At 42.3% G+C, this 23,026-nt stretch overlaps 2 protein-coding genes across 7 annotated transcripts in view; one reads left to right on the top strand and one right to left on the bottom strand.

Annotated features, from left to right (window-relative positions):
- Window positions 1-5,153, top strand: part of Cdkl1 (cyclin dependent kinase like 1) — a 48,725-nt gene extending 43,572 nt beyond the window's left edge. For 5 of the 6 annotated variants that reach the window (XM_036206000.1, XM_036206001.1, XM_036206002.1 and 2 more), the window contains one exon: window positions 1,816-5,153. In XM_036206000.1, the coding sequence (XP_036061893.1) occupies window positions 1,816-1,926 (111 nt within the window). In that variant the 3' untranslated portion in view covers window positions 1,927-5,153. The remainder of the gene's footprint in view (window positions 1-1,815) is intronic. The other variant, XM_036206003.1, reaches the window with a different exon arrangement.
- Window positions 1,316-22,981, bottom strand: Dmac2l (distal membrane arm assembly complex 2 like). Its single transcript, XM_036206005.1, has 5 exons — window positions 22,907-22,981; window positions 7,960-8,071; window positions 6,085-6,293; window positions 5,417-5,588; window positions 1,316-4,920 (listed from the first exon to the last, which is right to left on the bottom strand). Exons 2-5 carry the CDS (start codon window positions 8,064-8,066, stop codon window positions 4,806-4,808), a joined length of 603 nt encoding a protein of 200 aa, XP_036061898.1. The 5' UTR covers window positions 8,067-8,071; window positions 22,907-22,981; the 3' UTR covers window positions 1,316-4,805.
- Between the last annotated feature and the right edge of the window lie 45 nt (window positions 22,982-23,026).

Here is a 23,026-nt window from a genome sequence, read left to right as displayed (position 1 = left end):
CTGTTTTCCTTTCTGGTCCTTTGTCAGAGCTGGTGAAGATAACCACAGCAACAAGGGGCCTACTGGATACCTGCAGGATAGCACTTTTAACCACAGAACGGGACCCAGCTGCAAACATGAATCAGTGAGAAATCCCGACTGGTGCAAAGTGCCTCAAATTAAATGGCAAAATTCTGTAACAATCTAGAATCTAGTTGAACCGTAGCTGAGGTGGGCTGGCTGTTCTTGATCACTTTTGGATCCCTGTAGATTCACAAGCTTCAAATTACCTTGCCTTAGTATCTTAGTTATCTTCTGTTGCTGTGGTGAAACATCATGACCACGACAACTTAAAAAAAAGAAGGCATTCGATTGGGGGCTTGCTTGGAGTTTCAGAGGGTGGGTCCATAACCGTCATGGTTGGCAGCAGGCAGGCAGGCATGGCACTGGAGCTGTTGCTGAGAGCATACATATTATCCACAGGAAGCAGAGAGAGAAAGAGAGAGTGGGGGTTGGGGGGAGACAGGCATGAGCTTCTGAAACCTCAAAGCCCACCCCCAGTGATACATTTCTTCCAACAAGGCCACACCTCCTAATCCTTCCCCAAACAGTTCAGCCACCTAGGAACCAAGCTTCAAAATAATGAGGGCCATTCTTGTTCAAACCACCACAAATCTTTCCTTTGTAGACACCACTTCCTCAAATAGACACCTGGATGGGGTGTGGGGGGGGGGGTTGGGCAGGGAAAAGATGGAGCTAATTCCTATATTATATTCCTAATAAAATTTCTCAGTGTCAAGGCTCTGAGGTAGACCATGGTTACAAAACTAAGAGATATTATTCTCTATCATATATGGCCCAGTGAGTAAATCAGGCCAGAAGTCCTCTCTCTCTTTCCTCCTTGAGTTATCTCCATTTCACTGATACTTTGTGTTCAAGAGCAAAGAGACCTGCTGAAGTATTTCTATTGGAAGGAATAAAGAACCTCACTGTTTGGTGTACTGAAGTCCTGAAGGACTGTTCTATTTAAAAGAACTAAGAGTATCTTTGTTCCAGATACATAAGGCCACATGGCACAATTAAAAAATACATAGGCCTGTTCTTATTTTCATTTGACATTGACTTTTGTTGTTGTTGTCTTTTTAATTAGAGGAGTAAGTGGGCAATGTACCCAAGTGGTCTGCACATCTGTTTTCTCTACTAGACAGGGCCTTGGCTTACATGATATTCTCAAATGCTGTGAATCTCTTTGTTCCGCAATAATGCAGGTATCGCCTGCTCTTCCATAGTCTTGAAATTTTCTTTGTGTGTGTGTGTGTGTGTGTGTGTGTGTGTGTGTGTGTGTGTGTGTGTGTGTGTTTGGTGCTGGGGCTGGAATCTAAGGCCTCTCACATGTAACCAAGCAAGTTATTACTGAGATACACCTCCAGTCCTGTGTGTTTTTCCTTTTTAATGTGGGTTCTGTGTGTTTGTGCATGGTGGTGGGAACTTAACCCAAGATCTTGGTTGCTTCTGTGTTTTTGCTTTGTTTTGAGGCAGGTCTCAGTGTGTAACCCAGGCTGGTCCATTGTGATCTTACCACTTCAGCTCCCTGAGTGCTGGAATTACATTTTGTGCCAACATACCTGGCTTGGGCTGCTTTTAAAATATAAATCAAATCTTTGAAAGCAAAGGAAAAATCCAAATTGAAACACTTCTCCGCCTCTCAGGTTCTGGACTTCATAAGAGGAAGATTTATTTCTGTACCTCCAAAGCTATTTCTTTTGTGATTTATTCTAAATAATAACGAACCCCTGCATGGCCTAGTTTTGAACCTGATCTTGTGTTGTGTTTCAGTTGCAGTACCTACCTCAGCTAACCAGCAGCAGCAGCCTCCTCCCAGCTTTGGACAATAAGAAGTACCACTGTAGTACCAAGAAATTTAACTACCATTTTCCAAATATTTAAGGAGTGGGCAGAGTGATGAAGAACCAATAATTTGAAGGAAAAAAAATGTAGACATTTGATTCCTGTAGTGACCACACATCAGGAGAAAATACAGACAGGAAGCTGGAGACCACTTGGCGGGAAGATACGAAGAAGAAGTCCAGATCCAGACTCCCGTGCTTGGTGGGGTGTCCAGAGAAGACAGCAAAAGCTGGGATCTCACCCTCTGCTTATCTAAGCAGCAGAGTGGAAAGACTGAGCGTGAACTGTGCCTGCTGCCCATAGCTGCACCAGAGGATGTCCAAAGGCCTTATGCTTCCGTTTGCCATATGCCATATGTGAAAAGTGGATTATGAAATGTCCACATGCATTTCTTTAGATCTGTTTTGAGTCCTATCTCTACTGTTGTTCTCAAATCATATTTAAGTATGATTTTAGTCCCTGAAGTCAAAATGTTTGATGCTATTTCCTGTTTGCTCTTTCTTGATTTTTGTGTTTTAAGACATGTTTTAGGATATCTAAGTTGATAGGAATATCTAGTCTTAAAACTTTGTAGGTTTTATGCTTGTATAACCAATGAGATACTTATACATCTCTTACATATAGTTTTATCTTTACCCTAAGAAAGGATGCATCAGAAAGGGATAGGACAAGACCCACAGGCCTCACAGAAAGAGCCTGTCAGCCAGTAAATAATTATCACTCCGTTTTTCAGCTCATCCTCACACCTGAAGACTGTTCTGTAAGTAAAACTCAAATGATCTGGATTTAGATGTAATTGCTTGTGGACTTCAATGTGAATCAAGAAACACGCAGATTGCTAACTGATATTCTCTCCTTAAAGTATCTCTTATTACATTCTATATATCATGTCTATGTACATGTCTGTGAATACACACTCATACACTTGAACACATATATATGTGTACATACCATGCTAATGAATACAGTGTAACAAATGAGGAAGTGGTAAACCGAATAGAGAGGATTTTTAAACAGTGAGACATAAAATTACCTTCGATTCGGTTTATTATTGCTAATAGCAAAGCTTTTCTTCGCTGTCCCCTGGACACGGGCAATGTAAGCCCATATCAGTTTCTCACTATCATTTCTGGTTGGTGCTGCTGGTTCACAGGAGTTCTCAGACATGGATTTCAAAGCTCTATTTTCCTGCACCTTTACAACATTTCCTCTGCACGCTCATTTTCCTTCTTGTGTTAATTTCATGACATCACTTAGCCCCGTTCCCTTCCTGCTATGTAGTTTACTAAATTCTGTTCAACAATCTTGGCTACTCCAAGGCAAATTAAGGCTTCCTTAGTACAGAAAGCTTCTTCCATAGACCTGACTGAGGGTGGGTTAAAGAACAGCCCCGGCGTTACTCAGTTCCTCTTAGACAGCCATGTTAAATGACAAGGAAGGATATCAACTTCTGTGAATAGTTCAGATTGCCTCCCCAACGCTCTTCTTAAGACAATAAACATGTATTTGGTGGCAAATGGTGGTAACTGCCTAATTTATCCGTAGTTTTACAGAAAACTGTAGATTAGAAAAGCCTCTCCAGATGAAGTCATGACAAATTAGCTGTTGGGCCACACAGTACTGAAACAGACCTGAGATAAAAGGGCTTGCCTTTCTTCGGTGCAGTCTATTACATTTATGCCTATGCGCAATGGAAATCTGAGCAAACCTGCTAGCCTCCTCTCCTATGTGGAATCAGCACATACCCCATGAGACCATTCTACATGTCTTCTACTTTGTCTTTGTTTTTATTTACTGTTTTCTGACTTGCAAATGACAGTCATATATGTAATTGTCACTTTCCCATGAATTAGGGTGGTTTGTTTTGTTTTGTTTTTGTTTTTGTTTTTATAAGCAGAGTTCTAAAACCAGCTGGAGTTCCCTTTTCTGCCTGAGAGCTGCACTGCAGTAGGTCATTCCTAGTCAAATTTATATTCAGCAACCCGATATCCAACCATGCATACAGAAACCTACACATGAATCAGAATATAACTACCAATGATGGAATTACAGCTACATCAGGAAAAAAATTAAAGACTAGTTTTTATCCCCTTATGACATTCTTTATTAGTGTTTTCTAGATATAAAATTCATTTTCATGTTTATATTTTTATGTCCCTTGAGTTCATAGGAGGTAGCATTCAAAATATTTGAGGGACAGCAAAATTTAGCTTTTAATCAATGCACTAACTTCTGTCTGAAGTAGATAGGGAGTAAGGACAGCCTGGCTCCTGCTTTGTTTTACCAGCAAAACTAGTTGGGTACAGACGAGAACCTGTGTTCAGTTCTATCTAGCAGTAGCCCAAGCGTAGAAGTAGGGAGAATTAACCAGCATTCTTCATTCCGAGAAAGGGTATTTTTAAAAAGTATGTCCTATTGGAACACAGAAATGCAGGAGCTTGAGCAGTATGTACAAATCCTGGGAAGGAATACAGCGTGCTGTTCTCAACACCACTCACCACTGTGCACAGCCGACTCCACCACTGAACCTGTGACTGGAGCTTTCAGTTTTTCACGGTCGGGCATTTGCAGCAACATGCCTCAGTGCCTTTAGAGATGTACATTATCATAACACAAAAAAGAGTATTTGCAATGCGGTTTAAAGATCTCTGTATCAATATCTACACCAATACATACATTATACATGTCAACGAGGAAGACAATAGAATTAAAATGTTATCCATATTTTAAAAGTGATTTAATGTACATAATTTCTCTCTTCCAACTAGGTAACTTTAGTGAGTCACTTTTAAGTATTTATTTTCTACTTCTCCATTATTCAGACATCTTCTTAGTTCCACTGGTGATGATGGAGTGTGTGTAGCTATTTAGTAGGAGCAATTTCAAATGACCCTGTGTGCTGAAATCAGACACGTATTTTACTTCAGGTTTAATTTTAGTTCTAGAGAAGGCAGTGCTGTTTCAAAGACTTGGACAAGATTTTCTTTATCTCTGACTCCAGGAAGATCACTTAAATACAAATACCTGAGGTTCCTGCAAACAGAGGAAAAAACAAAGTCATTTCAGTGTGGCCTTTTATGACTGTAAAAATGAATTCAATTTATATGATGTTTAGGAAGTAATATGTAGATGGTATCTACATCACCACACACCTTCCAAATGGCTTTTAGAGCAATATCATTGGAAGGCTACTTTAAATGAAACTCATGCGAGACTTCAAAATTATTATTTTTCCTTATTTCACTGACTTCTGAGTCTTTTTTATTTCTATACACATACAAAACAGCTATCCTTTGTACATAAATATTAATAATAACACAAACAAACACCTCCCAAAGTTCTTAAAGGTACTCAAGTTTCTGTAAGAGGAAGAAGCCTTGAAGTAGTTAGTTAGAGCAGCTAGTTAAGAGATAAATGGTTTAGTACTTTGGCTCCAATGTTTCAAACTTCTCAAACTGCCTGTGATACTGAGATTACTGTTTCATATTCTGATTATTCACCTCATCAAGTTCTGGTTTTGACCACTTACCTAAAATGCCGCAAAGCAATGATGCCGTTGTCTGTGACATTCCCACAGGCAATGATTTCCATTTCCAATAGGCTTTTTCGTAATTTTTCAAGTTGACTAAGCCTCTGCAAACAGTTATCTTCAACATAATGACACTTGCATAGTATTATTTTTTCAACGTGCTCTAGGCCCTCTGGAGGGAAACGCATAGTTTAAGAATCTCTTTTACTCTTATCATGACTAAGAGTCCTTGGTTCACAGACAGGACTGTCCTGGCTTTGACCATTCTATGGGAACCTGTTGACCATATGACATATTCCTTACACAGCTTGGGCTGGTGCAAGGGCCACTCTGATGCCCATGTATTGGAAGAAAGAAATTCCTACACGAGCAGAAGCTGTCTGGATATACTTAGTCTTATGTTACTGATGGGTTCACAAAGACGTAAGTTTGACTAAGACAGTCTGACCAAATCAAACAGGCTTTGAATTTTAAGTGAACAAAAGAACACAGAAAGATGCCCATAAGGGAGGAAGGTGCATATCACATGATCTCTATTCACTTTGAAGACAGGAATAAACAGTCACTTCTACTGAAATGCATGACCATGACTGTGACAGTGGGTAAATGTAACAAAACATTCATTGTAAACCACCTGCATGCCCTAAAAGCAAATGGCAGGGACTTACCCATGTGATCCAGTCCAATGTCCATGATACAAGAATCGGTGGCATCAATTGCTTGAATCTTGTATCTGTCCCCAAAGCTTCCTGGGATGTGGTTGTAATCCTGTAGCCACTTCTGGTGGCCACAGTAGCGTACTTTGGCCCCACACCGAAGCAGCCACTCAGATGCTGCCCTGTCTGGGCCAACATCCTTGATGCGTTCATAATCTACTCTGTTGACAAGAAAACAGAGGTAGTTCACATCCCTTGCAACTAGTTTCTTAGTTGTGTTCACCAACACAAAGATGGACCAGAAATCAATTTTTATTTCAAATGACTGAGGAGTAAGTGTATTAATGAGATCTGAGATCTACAAAAAACAAAAACAAAAACAAAAACAAAAACAAAACAAAAACCTGTGCTCTCTTTAGTGCTTTTTGCTTACTTTGTCTTTCTTGCTTTTTTTTTTTTTCTTTAGTTTTACTCTCTGGAAGCTCTAACAAGATATATCAATATAATTACCAACGTTCTGGAGGCAGAGTCTCACTGTGCCTGCCAGGCTAGCCTTGAACTCATGATCTTTTCCCCTTTGCCTCCTCAGTGGAGAGATTATAGGTATGTGCTCTCATACAGGACATGGTGGGATTTAATTTATTATTTTGGTTCTGGGCTTAAAGGCAGGTCTTCCCTATGTTAGGCAACGTTCATATGTGTCATGGAGCTTGTGATAGGAGGTCCCTACCACAATCTAGTGACTATCTGGGGACCAGTTTTCATTAAAACATTAACAAGAAGCCAGGTACAGTGGCGCACTTTTAATCCCAGCAGAGGCAGCTGGATCTCTATGAGTTCAAAGCTAGCCCAGTGTACATATTGAGTTCCAGGACAGCCAGAGCTACATAGACAGACTCTGTCTTAAACAAACAAATGATTAAAAAGGGAATAATTTTGAAACCATTCTCAAATTAGCCTCTTGGTGCTATTTACTACTAACTTCTGCAATGCCTTTTTCTTTGCAGTCACATGGTGATGTTTAGCAGTGAGATTTGTCATACCTGTTTCAATACAGCACTTCTATGAGTGTGCCACATACTAAGTTTTTATTTTTATTATTCTAATTTATTTAAAAATTTCTCTATATTACTGAGGGGTTCCCAAGTGTTCTAGAACTCACTTATGTAGACCAGGCTGCCCTTGATTTCACAGAGATTCTCCTGTCTCTGTCTCTCAAGTGCTTGGATTAAAAATGGGAGCCACCACATCTAGCTACACTAAGCTTTTAAATACTGGAGTTCTCCTTAGTAGGACTCAAAGTGCTAATAACATTCCTTGAGAAGAAAGAGGATAATGTATTTCAAAGTTACATATACTGTTGAGCATAAAAAGAATGAAAATTCATTTTAGATAATTTGAAAGGCATCAATAGACAAATAAGAAAAATCCCACTTGGGACTAGAGAGGTGGCTTACTGGGTAAGAGCACTTACTGCTCTTGTAGAGGACCTGGGTTCAGTTCCCAGCACATACATGGTGGCTCACAACTATCTGCAGCTCCAGTTCCAGGGAATGATGCCCTTCTAACCTCTGTGGGCACCAGGTACACATGTGGTGCACATCCATACATGCAGCCAACACAATACACATGAAGTAAAAATGAAAACATCTTAAGAAATAAAAATATGCTAGTATTCTGTAACCCAGACAAGCAATTAATATTTTATAAGGTACTTTTCTGTTTATGTTTTATTGTTTATAAAAAAATTAGGATCATACTCTGCATATTGTTCGAAAGAAAAATAATTTGAAACACAAGAAATAACCAACTAGCCAAAGAGCAATTTAGGACCTGTCCAGTTATAAAAATCCCCACATTTTTCTCCACTTAATTAGAGTCACTTACTTGTTAAACACTGTATTCAACCATTCCCAGAAGTATCTGGAGTCACATGACTGTGGGATTTTCTTTAAGCTGCAGAGTTGCCTTGAAATTTTTCCAAACATCATCATTTAATCTAGACATACAGAACAGTAACCCCATGAACTCATCAACCAGAACCCCACATCATTTGATCTAGACACACAAATCAGACCCCCATGAACTCATCAACCAGAACCCCACATCATTTGATCTAGACACACAAATCAGACCCTCATGAACTCATCAACCAGAGCCCACACATCTGGTAACTTATTCCACAGCTTCAGTGTCAATACTTGTGCTGCTAGCTCATGTTATTGACTAGTCACTCCTGTCTCCAATTCTTGGGTTTTGTTTGTTTCTTATTTGCTCAAAATGAGAGGTTGGGACTAGATGATGTCTAATGTCCCTTCTATCTTAAATTTCATTGTTTGAACCTTAATTGTCTGCAGTGTTGCCCATTATGTTTATTTTTTTTTTTATATAACTATAGATTTGCTCAAACCAGCTCCACTTCCAATATACATTTCAAAAACAAAATGACAAACTATAGTCCCATAAGGAACAATGTGACATGGTTACAGAGTTTCCATCCAAGTAGGGAAAGGAAAATAAAAGCAGGTCTATTTAGAATAAAGACACAAGTGAGTCACCAGAGCACAGACAAATCTACATCAGGCAGCTGAGAAGCATGGGCAAGCAATTTTACTTCTCTGACCCTGGATTTTCTCATTTGTGAAAAAGAGATGAGTTGTTCAGATGATTTCCAGCCACGAGCTGAGAAAATAATTTCTGATTAAGTCTCAATTCATCTCAATTCAAGTTATCTAGCACTGGGCCAGGTGTGAGGGTTGGGGTTGCAAGAAAAGCAAAATGTGCTCTCTATCCTTAAGGAAATTAGCCCAGGATGGAGTGGCCCAAGTCGCCAAGTAGTTAAAAATAAACGACAAGACTTGATACAAGCCTTGAAAGAGCTAAAATATGGATAGAGATGATTCAACAGACAAAAAAGCCAGGCAAGTTATGACAGGTTATAAGCCAAGGGAGGAAAGTAAGGCATGTTGTAGGTTGGTTTGGTTTGTCCAGGAGGTCATGAAGAGAAGAGTCCGTTCCACCAGGTCTCCGGTCTTGCAGCCGGGATGTCTGGACCACGTTCTGTAGACAGCAGGGAGTCACTGAGACAGCAGAACAGAGAACTGGCTTTGTTGAAGCTGTGATCCAGGGAATTTACTCAGACAGCAGCATCAATACCAAAGATCAAGTCAGATATGGCGACAGGGTCCCAGAATCCTAGCTGCTTCAGAGGCTGAGGCAGGAGGCTTGCTTTAGCACAGGAGCTGGAGGCTAACCTGAACAATATAGCTACAGTCTGTTTCAAAATAAATAAATAAGTCAATACAGAATGGTACAGAAAGAGCTAACAAGGGCTTTATAAGAAAGGGCTTAGCCACAGAAGGATAGAATGGCAGAGCTAAGATCCCATATGGCTCAGTAAGGGACATATAGAAATAAGAGCTAGAAGACCTGAAGATGACACTAAGCCTTGGCCCTGGATCACTGGCAGGATGGTGATGTTATTAGCAGAAGCCAATACCAAGGATGGTTCAATGCGTAAAGTGCTTGTCCACAAGCGTGAGGACCTGAGTTCAGATCCCCAGCAGTCATGTAAAAAGCCTATTTGGCAGCATGCAAACACTCTCTCAGTGGTGGGAGAGTAGGGACAGAAAGATCCCTTGCTGGCCAGCCAGTCTAGCCTAATTGGCGAGCTCCAGGATCAGTGTGAGAACCTCTAAGAAGTAAGGTAGAAATGTAACAGGGCCTCAGAACTTAGCACAACTGACCCCATGATGGAAATACCACTCGGGCCATAAAACTCAGCACACAGACAGTACCACCTGCCAAAATGCAAACAAAGATCTAATCCACCGGTGTTCACAGGTATAAAGAAGACTCTAAATAACCAACCTTGCTTTTTGGCTTCTGTCATTACACTTCTGGCTAAGTGTTCTTTTTAACTGAAGTGTGTCAATAAGGACACAGTTTTTGTGCTTAAAAGCTCACTCTGAGAAAAACTTGGGGCTACACTCACTCAAGTGTAGTCACCAGTCAGCTAATAAAGACTTTCTATTGGCTTAAACCCATGTCTCTGGTGGACAGCCCACAACAGAAAGAGACTGAGGAAATTCAATGTTGACCCTGACCTCCACATGCAAACACACACATGTGAGCACAGACAGACAGGCAGGCAGACAGACACACAGACACAGACACACACAGACACACAGACACAGACACACACAGACACACACACACACACACACACACACACACACACACACACACACACACACCACATACACACCAATATAAGAAATCAGTGGGTAAGGGTTGTGGGCTCAGTTCTTTTTCCTTTTAGTTTTTCCTAGTCTAAATAGGAAGTGTTGGCAGGACTCCTAAGGGAAGATGGCCAACACCATCATTGGAATCAGAGTCACAAAGTGTAAGAGCTGGAAGGAACTTGGGTCAGCTACATGAAACCTCTCCTTTAGAGATGAGGAAACTGAAGCCTTGATATTAAGTAACATGCTGACACTCTAAATCCTTTCTGGAACAAGGCGGGGCATTAATAAATGCATGGGTCTAAAGGAACTTGCTCAATGTTTCAGAGCTAATTCGTGTCAGTGTTGAATTTGAACCTAGTGCTCTACCCTACCAGCCAGGATGATTCTAGAACTCAAAAGGGAAAAGAAGACTCAAAAAGTGCCTGAGTGGGAAGCATTTGAAAATCGAGGAAACAGTGGGATGTTGAGGACCCACCTGCTCTTCTCAGGCCTCTCCTTCCTCCTCTAACCCCTCCTTCTTTCTGATGGAATCTGGGGACTACCTGCTCTCCTCTGGCCTCTCCTCCCTTCTCTGGTCTTTCCCAACCCCTCCTTCTTTTTAGCAGTGTTTGGAATTGATCACCGGGTTGAGTACCTGTTAGGCAAGTACTCAACTATTCAACTGATGATACCTCTCAGACTCCATCTTTATCTTCATCACCATAGATCTGCCTCCACTACATCCAGCAGTCACAGCCTTGCCAGACTTTTGTTAAAGCTCTCTCCACCTATGTCCACCCTAAGAACTCCTTTGTTGCCAATTTCACTTACAACTGTGCTTTTTCATCCTCTACTCAGGCTATTATTCCCTCTATTAATTCCACCTCCAACTTCATCTGTCAAAATCTTAAATGAGTGAATCCCACCTAGTCATTCATTCATTCATTCATTCATTCATAAATGCTCACTGAATGTTTGCTATACTTAGTACAAACCAATGGTGAGACAAAGCAGCAGCCAGAGAAGTACAAAGGAAGATCCCGTCCTGTCCTCATGGGGTCCGTGGTCTAATGGAGAAGACAGAGGACAGGGAAACACAAGCACGAGCCAATGTGGTACTTGGAGGCATGGGCTGTGTGAAAGCCTAGAAAGGTGAGGAAGGATTCATACTAGAGATTTTAGCTGAGTCTTAAACAGTGATTAAGAGTTTTCAAGCAGTCTGTGATGACTCCTTTAATCCCAGCACTTGGGAGGCAGAGGCAGGAGATCTCTGTGGGTTCAAGGCCAGCCTGGTCTACATAGTAAGCTCCACCCAGGACTACATAGTGAGACTGCCTCACAAACTAAAAGAGAGTTTTCAGTGAAGAAGATTAAGTGGGGAGAGGAGCAGGCAGGGCTAAAAGAGGGACAAGGATTACTTATTTCCATTGTTTCAACACAATGCAAAGGTTACCGGTATCTGTTGATGAGCAGTCTTCAGTGGCCAGCTACCCATGTGCAAAAGTCAAGCCAGAGACTCTGTTACTCAGCCAATGGAATAGCACTGTAAGACCTCAATACTTCTGCTGGAGTCATTTTGGTTCATTTTTTAATCCAGCTTAATAAGAGTAAGGCCAACTTTATTTCAGCTATGATTTCTAAAAAGATTAGATGTTATCCTTATACCGAGTTATAGTAAAAATTAAATTTATATATATAGAAATAAAGACATACAATTTGGTGAGTTTTTACATTTTCAACTTCAGCTTCGCTGACCGACATCTGAGAACACTTCCTGCTTGAAACCAAGCAGCTAACAGTGGGGATGCTTTCTATATGGAAAGAGGAGACCTCTGGTGGTGAGCTAGTATATGTGATGCCAGTAAGTTAAACCAGTTAAAAGCAGGTAAGAAAATCGTTGTTGCTATATGACTGGTGCAACAAATAATGGAGAAATTTAAATTATAAAAAGGAATCACACTTCCGTTTACTATCAGAAGAAGCCCTAAGTTTATAACAGTGTTTCTAAAATTTACACACACACACACACACACACACACACACACATACATACACACACACAGTTTTCTAAGTAGATTTGATAGCACTTCCTCATTTGAATAAAGTGAATATTTTAAAGGTGAAACTTTTTTGTGTGTGTTTTTTTGTTTTTTTCCAGACAGGGTTTCTCTGTAGCTTTGGAACCTGTCCTGACTATCTCTGTAGCTCAGGCTGGCCTCAAACTCACAGAGATCCATCTACCTTTGCCTCTCTAGTGCTGGGATTACAGGCATGTGCCACCACTGCCTGGCCCAAAGGTGGAGCTTTTTATTATTATATTAAATGCATTCCTTAATAGGCTATCAATTGACGACTAGTGTGTTGGCCAAAGAATGAATTAGCTCTTGACAGTGGTAGTGTGGAGAGAGGGGTGGAGCATCAGGATGGGTAAATTTACCCTTAAATACAACTCTATTCCACTGTAAACTAACTACTCATAGTTGACTACCTGGGGTCTGAATTAAGTGAAACTGACGGAGTAATTTGTTAGGAGGTAGAAGCAAAGGTCCCCCAACCATTAGTGGGACGTCACAGGATATTCACCAAACTAACTCTTTATAGGCTCTTGCTGAGGAGCATGGGGTCAGTAATACAAATGTCTCTAATCACAGATATTACAGAGTGTATGAATGAAAGGTAAATTCTTATTTGAAATTACTGAAGCAAACTATTGTATAGATCTTCAAATAAGGCAAGCAGAGAATAGCTTGTATATTCTTTCATCCTCCTAAAGTAAGAAGTACATGCTCAAAATCACAGACTAGTTAAAACATAAACAAAGGAAGACAAAAGATATGACTACAGGCCAGGTGGCCCACAGATGTCTAATCACAGCCCACCCCCTCTATAATTGTGTATTCAATGTAGTATTAAATCAACACTATCCTTTTGTCTTGACTTTCTTTCTCCAGGACCTGGAACTACAGGTCTTGTTCATCCTCATGCTCTACCAACAAGCTGTCCCCCCAGCAAATCAAATGTACCGTCCACAAACCAAGTCATCCCTACTATTCATGGTTCAGAACGGTTAAGACAAAACAGTAGCAGCATCTAAGGCTGCTGACAATGATGAGAAACTGAACCACTCAAACCCTGGTACAGTTACTTTGGAAATCATTTGGCAATTATTTAGACAAACTTTTAAATATGACCTAGCACGCAGACTCTTGAGCATTTATCCTAGAGAAAACAGGTTTGTACAAAAAGCTGCACAATAATGTTCACAACAGCTTTATTCATGATGCAAAAACTGCAGACATCTTGGGTGTCTTTTGTAGGGGAATGTTTGGCTATAATGCTTAGTACAAGACACTACTGAAAACTACTCAGGATTAAAAGAAATGCACCACAAGGAACAATGTGGATGACTGTCAAAGGATTATATGTAAGGCCAACCCCAAAGCTTGTGTGCTATATAGTTACACTTGTACAGCCTTTTATTAAAGGTTTATTATTTTTATGTATTTGTGTGTGCCTGGAGAGGCCAGAACACTAAGTCTTCTGCAACTGTAGTTATAGGTGGCCATGAGCCTCCTGATGTAGGTGTTGGTAACTGAACCCTGGTCCTCTGCAAGAGTGGTGTAATAACTATTCTTGGTTGTCAACTTGACTACAACTGAAATTAACTAAAACCCAAGCAGCTGTGAAGGATTTTTCTTATTTAGATAATCTGAAATATGACTAATTTCTAATACAGATCTTTTGAGGTAGGAAGATCCACCTTTAATCTGGGCCACACCTTTGGTGGCAGCCTTTCTAAAGGACATGAAAGAAGGAGGCTCTCTTTGCCTGTTTGCTCTCTCTCTCTAGTAAGTCCATTCCTTCACTGGCATTAGTGTCTACTTCTTCAGAATTCTGGCATATACTGAAGTCCAGCTGAGACATCCAGCCTCGTTGACTAAACAGCTACTGGATTCTTGGACCTTCTATTGGTAGACATTGCTGGATTAGCTGGACCACAGCCTTTACGCTATTCTAATAATCCACACACACATATATATTCATTTAATAAGTTCTGTTCTTCTAGAGAACCCTGACTAATACAAGCAGTAAATGCTCTTAAGTATCAAGCTATCTCTCCAGCCCCTGTACAACATTCTTTTGTTGTTGTTGTTGTTGGAGCTGAGGACTGAACCCAGGGCCTTGCATTTGCTAGGCAAGAGCTCTACCCCTGAGCTAAATCCCCAACCCCAACATTCTTAAAATGACAAAATTATGGAAAGGAAGAATGACAGGAGAGTTACCAAGGGAAGTTGTGGTCAAAAAGGATATCTGGAAGGATCCTTGTGATGCAACTGTTATCTTGATTATGATGGTGGGCATAAACCTCTACATCAGTGATGATAATCTATAGAACTACACACAGAAATGTAACACTGGGGACATCTGAGGGAATATGTCAATTGCCAGTATGATACTGTACTACAGCTTGTAAGATTTTATCACGGGGGGGGGGGGGGGATGGACAAAATGAAGTAATGGCTAATCCTAGTTGTCCACTTGACTGCATCTGACCCTAAAGCCCAAGTTCCTGGGCACTCCAGTGAGGGATTTCCTTTGGATTATTTGAAGCAGGAAGACCCACCCTAAATCTGGGCTTTATCTTCTTGTGGCAGCCCACAAAAAAGGACATAGAAGAAAACTTTGTTTTTTGCCTTCTTACCCTCACTCTGGATAGCAAGTTCATCTATCTTGAAGTTCACACACACAACACACACACACACACACACACACACACACACATACACACGAATCTATTTATTCTATTTCTTTAGAGAGCACTGACTAATACAGATTGTGATACCATGAGTGAGTGGTTCTAGAGAAATGGAATCATATGGATGAGTTTTTCTAGTAGGCTTGGTGGTTTCTGGAGCTGGCTTTCCAACTTGCCAAAACCTACAGTAACTATTGATTTTCCTAGTACCATGCAAAACGCTCCAAGTCCATGATGTGAACCATTTAAAGAATGTACTGAGATAAATGCCGTTGATGATTCTGATTTACCTCTTGTGAAGAGCAAGGAATTTAGTGACTCTCTACATTAAAAAAAAAAGACAATTAAGAAAAAAGAAAGAAAGGAAGAAAATGACATTGCCAGCTGGTCACTTTTGGTATCTCTGGAGAATGTTGGAGAATATTATTTTAAGATGTGTTACATTTTGTTGCCTGTCTAAAACACCTAATGGTCTAATAAAGAGCTGAATGGCCAATAGTAAGGCAGGAGAAAGGATAGGCAGGGCTGGCACGCAGAGAGAATAAATAGAAGGAGGAATCTGAGAGGGAAAAGAAAGAGAAAGCAAGAGAACAAGGAAAGGAAGATGCTAGGGGCCAGCCACCCAGCCACCCAGCCACCCAGCCAGCCAAGGAGTAAGCATGAAAGTAAGATTTACAGAAGTAAGAAAGGGAGAAGCCCAGGAACAAACTACAGACAGGAAAATTTAAAGTTAAGGAAAGCTGGCTAGAAATAAGTCAAGCTAAGGCCAGGCATTTATAAGCAAGAAAAAGCTTCTGTGTGATTTATTTAGGAACTGGGTGGCAGACCTCCCAAAAAGCCAAAAGAGTAAAAAACAACCAACTACTGGAGAAGAATGAGCTCAGTGATAGAATTAATGAGATGCACATAAGTGTAGAGAGCTGTGTGCAGCCATGCCTTAAAGATGGCGCTGGCTTCTGCTCTCCGCCTTCCTGATGGTGAGTGCTCTCAGTGATAAACAACTCCTTATTTGGCTAAGGCTGAGAATCTAGCTTGCTTCTTCATGGCTGGGCCCATCGGTGTTGCCCACGGGGCGTGCTAGGGTTGGCTGCCCAGAGGCTATATAAGGAGTGAGCAGGTTTCCCCAGGAAAAAAGAAGACTGTTCAAGGTTCCTGAATAAACTGATGAAAGAAGAGCTCGATGTTGCGTCTTCCTTGCTGGTCGAGGCGGTCGTGACACATAAGCATCTAAAAATTTCTAAATGTACACTGGAAGAGAAGTGAGCTCAAGTCGCTGAAAATCAAATACAAATCCTCATTTTAAGACTGGCTGAATTACAGTGAAAATTCAAATCTCTGCCTCAAAAGGTGAGGCAATTAAAGTAAGACACTGATTGGTAGGAGTGGGATCTTGTACCTTAGGAGGGAAATGGATGGGAGGATTCTTATGAGGCTAAAAACTTTGAACCCTCAGACTCTGAAAGGTTTATGTCATTTGAGGAAGAAGTTTTTCTACCCTTGGCCAGAGGATGCATCCCTACCCCAAACCCCTGCAGGACTGCCCTCTTACCCATGTCTGAGGGAATAAACCCTTCGTTTGTCTGCTGAACTGGCAGTGGCCTTTTCTGAAGGAGATGCCAAGCAGGACAACATAGATGTCCCTCAGTGCTCACCAACAGTTCCCTCTGTACCTAGAACCAGATCCAAGGCTAAGCAGGTTCCTTGAGGTGAGAAAGAAAGTGCAGGCCTTGAGGAAGTGTGCTATACCCCTAAAGAGCTTAATAAGTTTGCCAATTCATTCAAGCAAAAATTTGGGGAAATTATATGGAAATGAATTTATTTATTTATTTATTTATGGTTTTTTGAGACAGGGTTTCTCTGTGTAGCTTTGCACCTTTCCTGGATCTCGCTCTGTAGCCCAGGCTGGCCTCAAACTCACAAAGATCCGCCTGGCTCTGCTTCCCAAGTGCTGGGATTAAAGGCGTTCGCCACCACCGCCCAGCAATGAATTTTTAAAATAAGGGATAATGGTGGAAAAAACGTAAAACTGGATCAGGCTGAATTTATAAATATGGAGCCACTGGGTGAAGATTCTAAGTTTAATATGGAAGTTCACACAGCTTAAAGAAATGTCTGAAGTTTAATTGGTTGGCTGGAGAGCTTGTCAGAAGATGGCCTATAGAAAAGGAGCTGCAGACATCTGACATTCTTTGGCTTTATGTTGATGAAGGGATTCTAAGGCTCTGGGGAATTGGAATGCTGGAATGGGTCCATGTAAAACCCAATTCACTACACTGGGAGGGTCCAGAAGACATGCCCTTCAATAATCCTACAAAACTGAAAATGATGGGCGTGGCACCAGCACATTGAAGAGCTTTGTTCGTCTTGCTCTTCTCCTTGTGCCAGACACTGCTTCTCAATTCAAGTAAATGTGATAGGTTTGAGTCCTGGATTAGCAGGGGTCACGCGGCAGCATTGATCACAAAGGCAAAATGAGTATAGTTACTGTAATGGACAGCAGAGGCCTGACCCGTATGGACCTTTGGTACTGGCAAGAAGCCTAGGTTTTTGTTTGACCTACATAATCAGAAAAACTCCAGAACAAAAGAAATAAGGCTACACTGTAGCATAGCAACAGGGACTCTGGGTGCCAACCAATTTCCAGACTTTGTCCAGTGCAGAGATCCAGAACTCCTGAAAAGAAGGCCAGGTCTCCCCGAGAAAGGACCTTGACCCCAAACTGGAACTTACAAAGTTTTGAAAATTTTAAAGACTGAAGGACTCTTTTCTAAGTTTATTTATTTAAGCCCCCTCCTCCCACAAGCAAAGAGATGGAAGGTTGGTATAATGGTCCCCATTTGATAGAAGGAAAGATAAGCTTAGCATCCCATATGCTTTTGTGGCCCACATGTACAGCAATGGTTAAACCGTGCTGTGTGGCCCCTTGTTGCCTGGGTGAAGGTTCAGATTCTTTTCACTCATCTCCAGAGCCAGTTGGAAATGGATTAATGTAAGAGTTATGGAAATGGGTTTGCCTATCACTGTTCCAGGGAAAGGGCTTGGTCTTGATCCAGAGATGGGGTAAGCAACCAACTTGAGTCTCCAGTGCCCTTCATGTTGTAACTTCAGGAAAATGCTGAGCATCCTCACTCCCGTCCTGGGCAGTGCCGAAAAGGAAGTGAGGGCCTTCCACATATGAGCTGAACTCTCATTGCAGGGTTTTCCACTCAACATGGCTGTCCTGCCCCTTGGCAGGTCTGGCCCAGCAGCAGAGACACCAGGATGCCACACTGCTGCAGCTGACACCATCTTGTATTTACTAACTGTGGGACTTTTAAAGTTATCCTTAGGGGCTAGAAGGATGGTTCTGCAGTTAAGAGCACTGGTTGCTTGTAATAGAATATCACTTTAAGGTGTGTTACTTTTTTTTTAATGTTGCATTTGTTTAACTCTGTAAACCTGTGGTACTGTGCCCGTGTAAAACATCTGATGGTCTAATAAAGAACTGAATGGCCAATGGTAAGGCAGGAGAGATAGATGAAACTAGCAGGCAGAGAGAATAATATAGAAGGAGAAATCTGGGAGAAAAGAATAAGAGAGATGGAGGAATGAAGAGAAAAAGAAGCAGCCAGAGAAGGAGGAGGACTCCAGGGCCAGCCACCCAGCTACACAGCCAGCCGCGGAGCATGAGTAAGATTTATAGAAGTAAGAGAACGGGAAAAGCCCAGAGGCAAAAGGTAGACGGAATAATTTAAGAAAAGCTGGCTAGAAACTAAGCTAAGTTAAGGCCAGGCATTCATAAGTAAGAAAGCCTCTGTGTGCAATTTATTTGGGTGCTGGGTGGAAGGCCCCCCAAAAAAGAGCCAAAATTCCTAACAAAAGTTGCTCTTTCAGAGAATTCAAGTTTGATTCCTAGAACCTATATGGCAGCTTACGAGCACTTGAAACTCAGTTCCAGGAGATCCAATGCCCTCTTCTGGCCTGCATAGGCACCAGGCACACACACATGATATACAAACATACATGCAGGCAAAACACTCACACACCTAAAAGTTATACTATGTTCTATATTGTGGTATTAACAGTAACAGGATGGGCTAGAGAGATGGCTCAGAGGTTAAGAGCACTGGTTGCTCTTCCAAAGGTCCTGAGTTCAATTCCCAGCAACCACATGGTGACACATAACCATCTACAATGAGATCTGTTGCCCTCTTCTGGTGTGCAGGCAAGCATGCAGACAGAACATTGTATACATAATAAATAAATATATCTTTAAAAAATAGTAACATGGCATCTTGGGAACAAACAAGAAAGGGAAGTTTATGGTTTAATAGTGATGTGTTTGTGTCAAGTTGACAAGAGGCCATTGTCTTAGTTTTTGGTCAAACTGACATAGCTAGAGTCATCTGGGAGAAGGAATTTCAATTGAGAAAATTTCTCCATATGACAGTGTGTGGGGCATTTTCTTGATTGATGATGTGGAAGAGCCAAGCCCACTGTGGGTGGTACCACCCCTGGGCAGGTGGTCTTGAGGTATACAAGAAACCAAACTGAGCGAGCCAGTAAGCCGCACTCCTCCATGGCCTCGGCTTCAGCTCCTGTTGGCATCCCTTCACGATGCACTATAAGCTGTAAGATGAAATAAATCCTTTCCTTCTATGTTTCTTTTGGTCATGGTATTTATCACAGCAACAAAAAGCAAACCAGGACACATGGGCTCTCTATTAGCTCTTATAACTGCATGAGAACCTACAATCACCATAAAATAGTACACAGAATTTAAAATACAACTGTGGTGGTCTGAAAGGAAATGGCCCTCAAAGGGAAAGGCACTATTAGGAGGTCTGGCATTGTTGGAGGAAGTGTGTCACTGTGGAGGTGGGATTGGAGGTTTCATATAAGAAACAGCCCAGTGTCTCAGTCGACTTCCTGCTGCCTGCAGTTGTAGCTAGCACCATGTCTGTCTGCATGCCATCATGCTCCCAGTTATAATGATAATGGACTGAACTTCTGAAAATGTAAGCCATCTCAATTACATGTTTCCTTTTATAAGAGTTGTGGTGGTCTTGGTGTCTCTTCACAACAATAGAAAACCCTAACTAAGACAGACGTTGGTACTGGAGTCGGGTATTGGTGTCACAAACCTGACCGTGTTTTTATTTGGAGGAATTTGGACTTTGGTACTTTGGGTTGTGAAAGCAGTGGAATGCTTTAAGCACTGCTTAATGGGCCAGACTAGTAGGAGCATGGAAGACAGTGGTGCTGAGGGTGATTTGAACTGTGAGGGGCTGGCTCAAGAAGTTTCAGAGGAAAAAAATTTCAGTTTGTTGTCTAGAGATCAATCGTTCTTGTGATATTTTGGTGAAGAAAGTGGCTGCTTTTTGCCCTTGTCTAAAAAGTTTGCCTGAAGCTACAGTAAAGAGTTTTGGATCAATTCTTTTGGCATAGAAAATCTCAAAACAGCCTAGTATAGACTCTGTCATGTGGTTATTAGTGGTAGCTCTAATGAAGATTTATAATGAAAAGGAACACCAAAAAGTGGTATGGGCTGGGTGGTGGCGGTGCACGCCTTTAATCCCAGCACTTGGGAAGCAGAGCCAGTCGGATCTCTGTGAGTTCGAGGCCAGCCTGGGCTACAGAGAGAGTTCCAGGACAGGCTCCAAAGCTACAGAGAAACCCTGTCTCGAAAAAAAGAAAAAAAAAAAGTGGAATGGAACTAAGTCCTGTGCTCGAGGAGATAAACAGATTAAGAAATGGAATAAAGGGAATGGTGACCTCAGGGCAAGATCCCACCAGCTAAGTTTCCAACTTGTGAAAAGGAACTAAAGAAAAGCTTAGAACCTTTAATCCCAGCACTCAGAAGACAAAGGCTTTTGAATCTTTGAGTTTGAGGCCAGCTTGGTCTACAGAGTAAATTCCAAAACAGCCAAGCTTAGGTAGTGAAGGAAAGAAAGCTGGTGAAGGTATAATTGAACGAGGGGCCATGCTCCAGTGCCAGCAAGCAATAGAACTTGGCAGCTTTGGCCACATGGTTCTGGCTTTAGAGTCAAGGACAGAAGAAAGGCACTATGGAACCTTCCTCCAAGACTAAGGAAAGCCACTGAGGCCAGGAATGTGTCAGGGGTGTCCCTGAATGGAGGACTAGAGAGGCCACCAGGCAAAGTTGCACAGAGCCAAAAGGAGTTGGAGATCTGAAGAGCACTTTGACTACAGACATGGAAACACAGAGTTCGGAGTTTGCCCAGCTGGCTTTTGGTCTTGCTTTGGTCCAGTATTTCCTCACTATGCTCCCTTCCCTATGTTCTGGAATGGTAATGTATAATCTGTACCGTTATATATTGGAAGTATGTGATCTTTTTTATTTTGACTTTACAGGTGATTACAGTTAAGAGATTGCATGAATCTCAGGAGAGACTTTCAACTTTAGACTTCTAAATATGTTTATAAACTGTTATAGACTATGGGAACTTTTTGGAGTTGAACTGAGTGCATTTTCGCATTATGATATGGCTACAAGTCTTTGGGGGCCTTTGAGTGGACTGTGGTGGTTTGAAAGAAAATGGCCTTCAGAGGGAGAGGCATCATTACGAAGCGTGGCCTTGTTGGAGAAGTGGTCTTGTTGGAGGAAGTGTGTCACTATGGAGGTGGGATTTGAGGTTTCATATATGCTCAAGAAACTGCCTAGTGTCTCAGTCTACTTCCTGTTGCCTGCATATCAAGATGTAGCCAGCACCATGTCTTCCTGCATGCGCCATGCTCCTGGCCATGATGATGATAATGGACTAACCCTCTGAAAATGTCCCACCAATGAGACAAAACGTCTAGTACTGCTCATGAGATAAATCATTCAGGCATAATAAAAAGCTAATGCTTTGCTGAGTTGTTGAATATTCTCATATACATGATTATCTGCTCAATGACACTAACAGAAGACTCTCTGAGGCAGGGGTGGTAAGATTTCCCTGAGCCTGCACCAACGTTCCAACCGACAAGTCCTTTTGGCAATAGTTCTATGATTCTGTTTTGGTCCTGTTAGGCTGTTCCAACCCTAAAATCAAAGAGCTACCATCAAGCAGAGAATGGGGATTACACTAGTATGGTGACAAAGAATCACACATTTTTACAGAGTTATAAGGTCCTTAGGTGATTACATAGCTCTCAGTAGAGGAAACACAGTAAAGTGACCTGCTCCGTGAGTTCTAACACATGGACATTTATCTTGGTCCAGTGATTAAGACAGGGCTGGGGCTGGAGAGAAGGCTCGGTGGTTGAGACTGCTAATTGGTCTTGCCTGAGGACCTCGGTTTGGTTCCCAGCACCCACACGGGGGCTTACAATCACCCAACAGTTCAGTTCCAGGGGATCTTTTGATTCCCTTTCCTGGTTTCTGCGGGGTTCCCGCGCACACGTGTTGCACCTAAACCCATGCAGGCACAGTCACACATACACTCACAAATAAGTCAATCTTTAAAAAACAAACAAAACCAAAAACCACTAAATGATGAGAGGGACCGAACTGTCTACTTTCACCCAGCGCCTAGCTCAGCGCCCGCTATTCACAAGCTGAGTGAGCAGTCGAATCAACGACACCATCAGGAGCCCCACGAAGGGCCCAGAAGCCTCGGACGTGGTGGTGACAGAGAGCAGCAGGAGGTGGCTCAGCTGCCAGTCCCCGGCTCCGGGGCCAGGGCGTCGCCAACCGACCAGGGGGCCGTGGCCGAAGGAGAGGCCGGGGGAGCCAGAGGTCACCCCGCCACGCACGGCCTTCTCTGGCAGCCCAGCGCAGGCGTCCGGTCGAGGCAGCGCCCGCCGAAGGCCCGGGGGAGCGGAACCACCACCCGGTCCCCGCCTGCGCCCTCGCTTCCCTACTCACGACGCGCGGCGTCCCTGCGTCTGGCCGGCCCTTCGCCCTCCGGCTTTTCCCTCCGCCGCGTTCGCCCATTGGGCAGCCGAGGCCACGCCCACGGAAGGCAAAAGCGCGCGTTTCATTGGC

Source organism: Onychomys torridus, chromosome 14 (assembly GCF_903995425.1).
Source record: "Onychomys torridus chromosome 14, mOncTor1.1, whole genome shotgun sequence".
Classification (NCBI taxonomy): domain Eukaryota; kingdom Metazoa; phylum Chordata; class Mammalia; order Rodentia; family Cricetidae; genus Onychomys; species Onychomys torridus.
The sequence above is the reverse complement of the archived record's forward strand: the minus strand, read 5'-3'. Positions and strand labels throughout refer to the sequence as shown.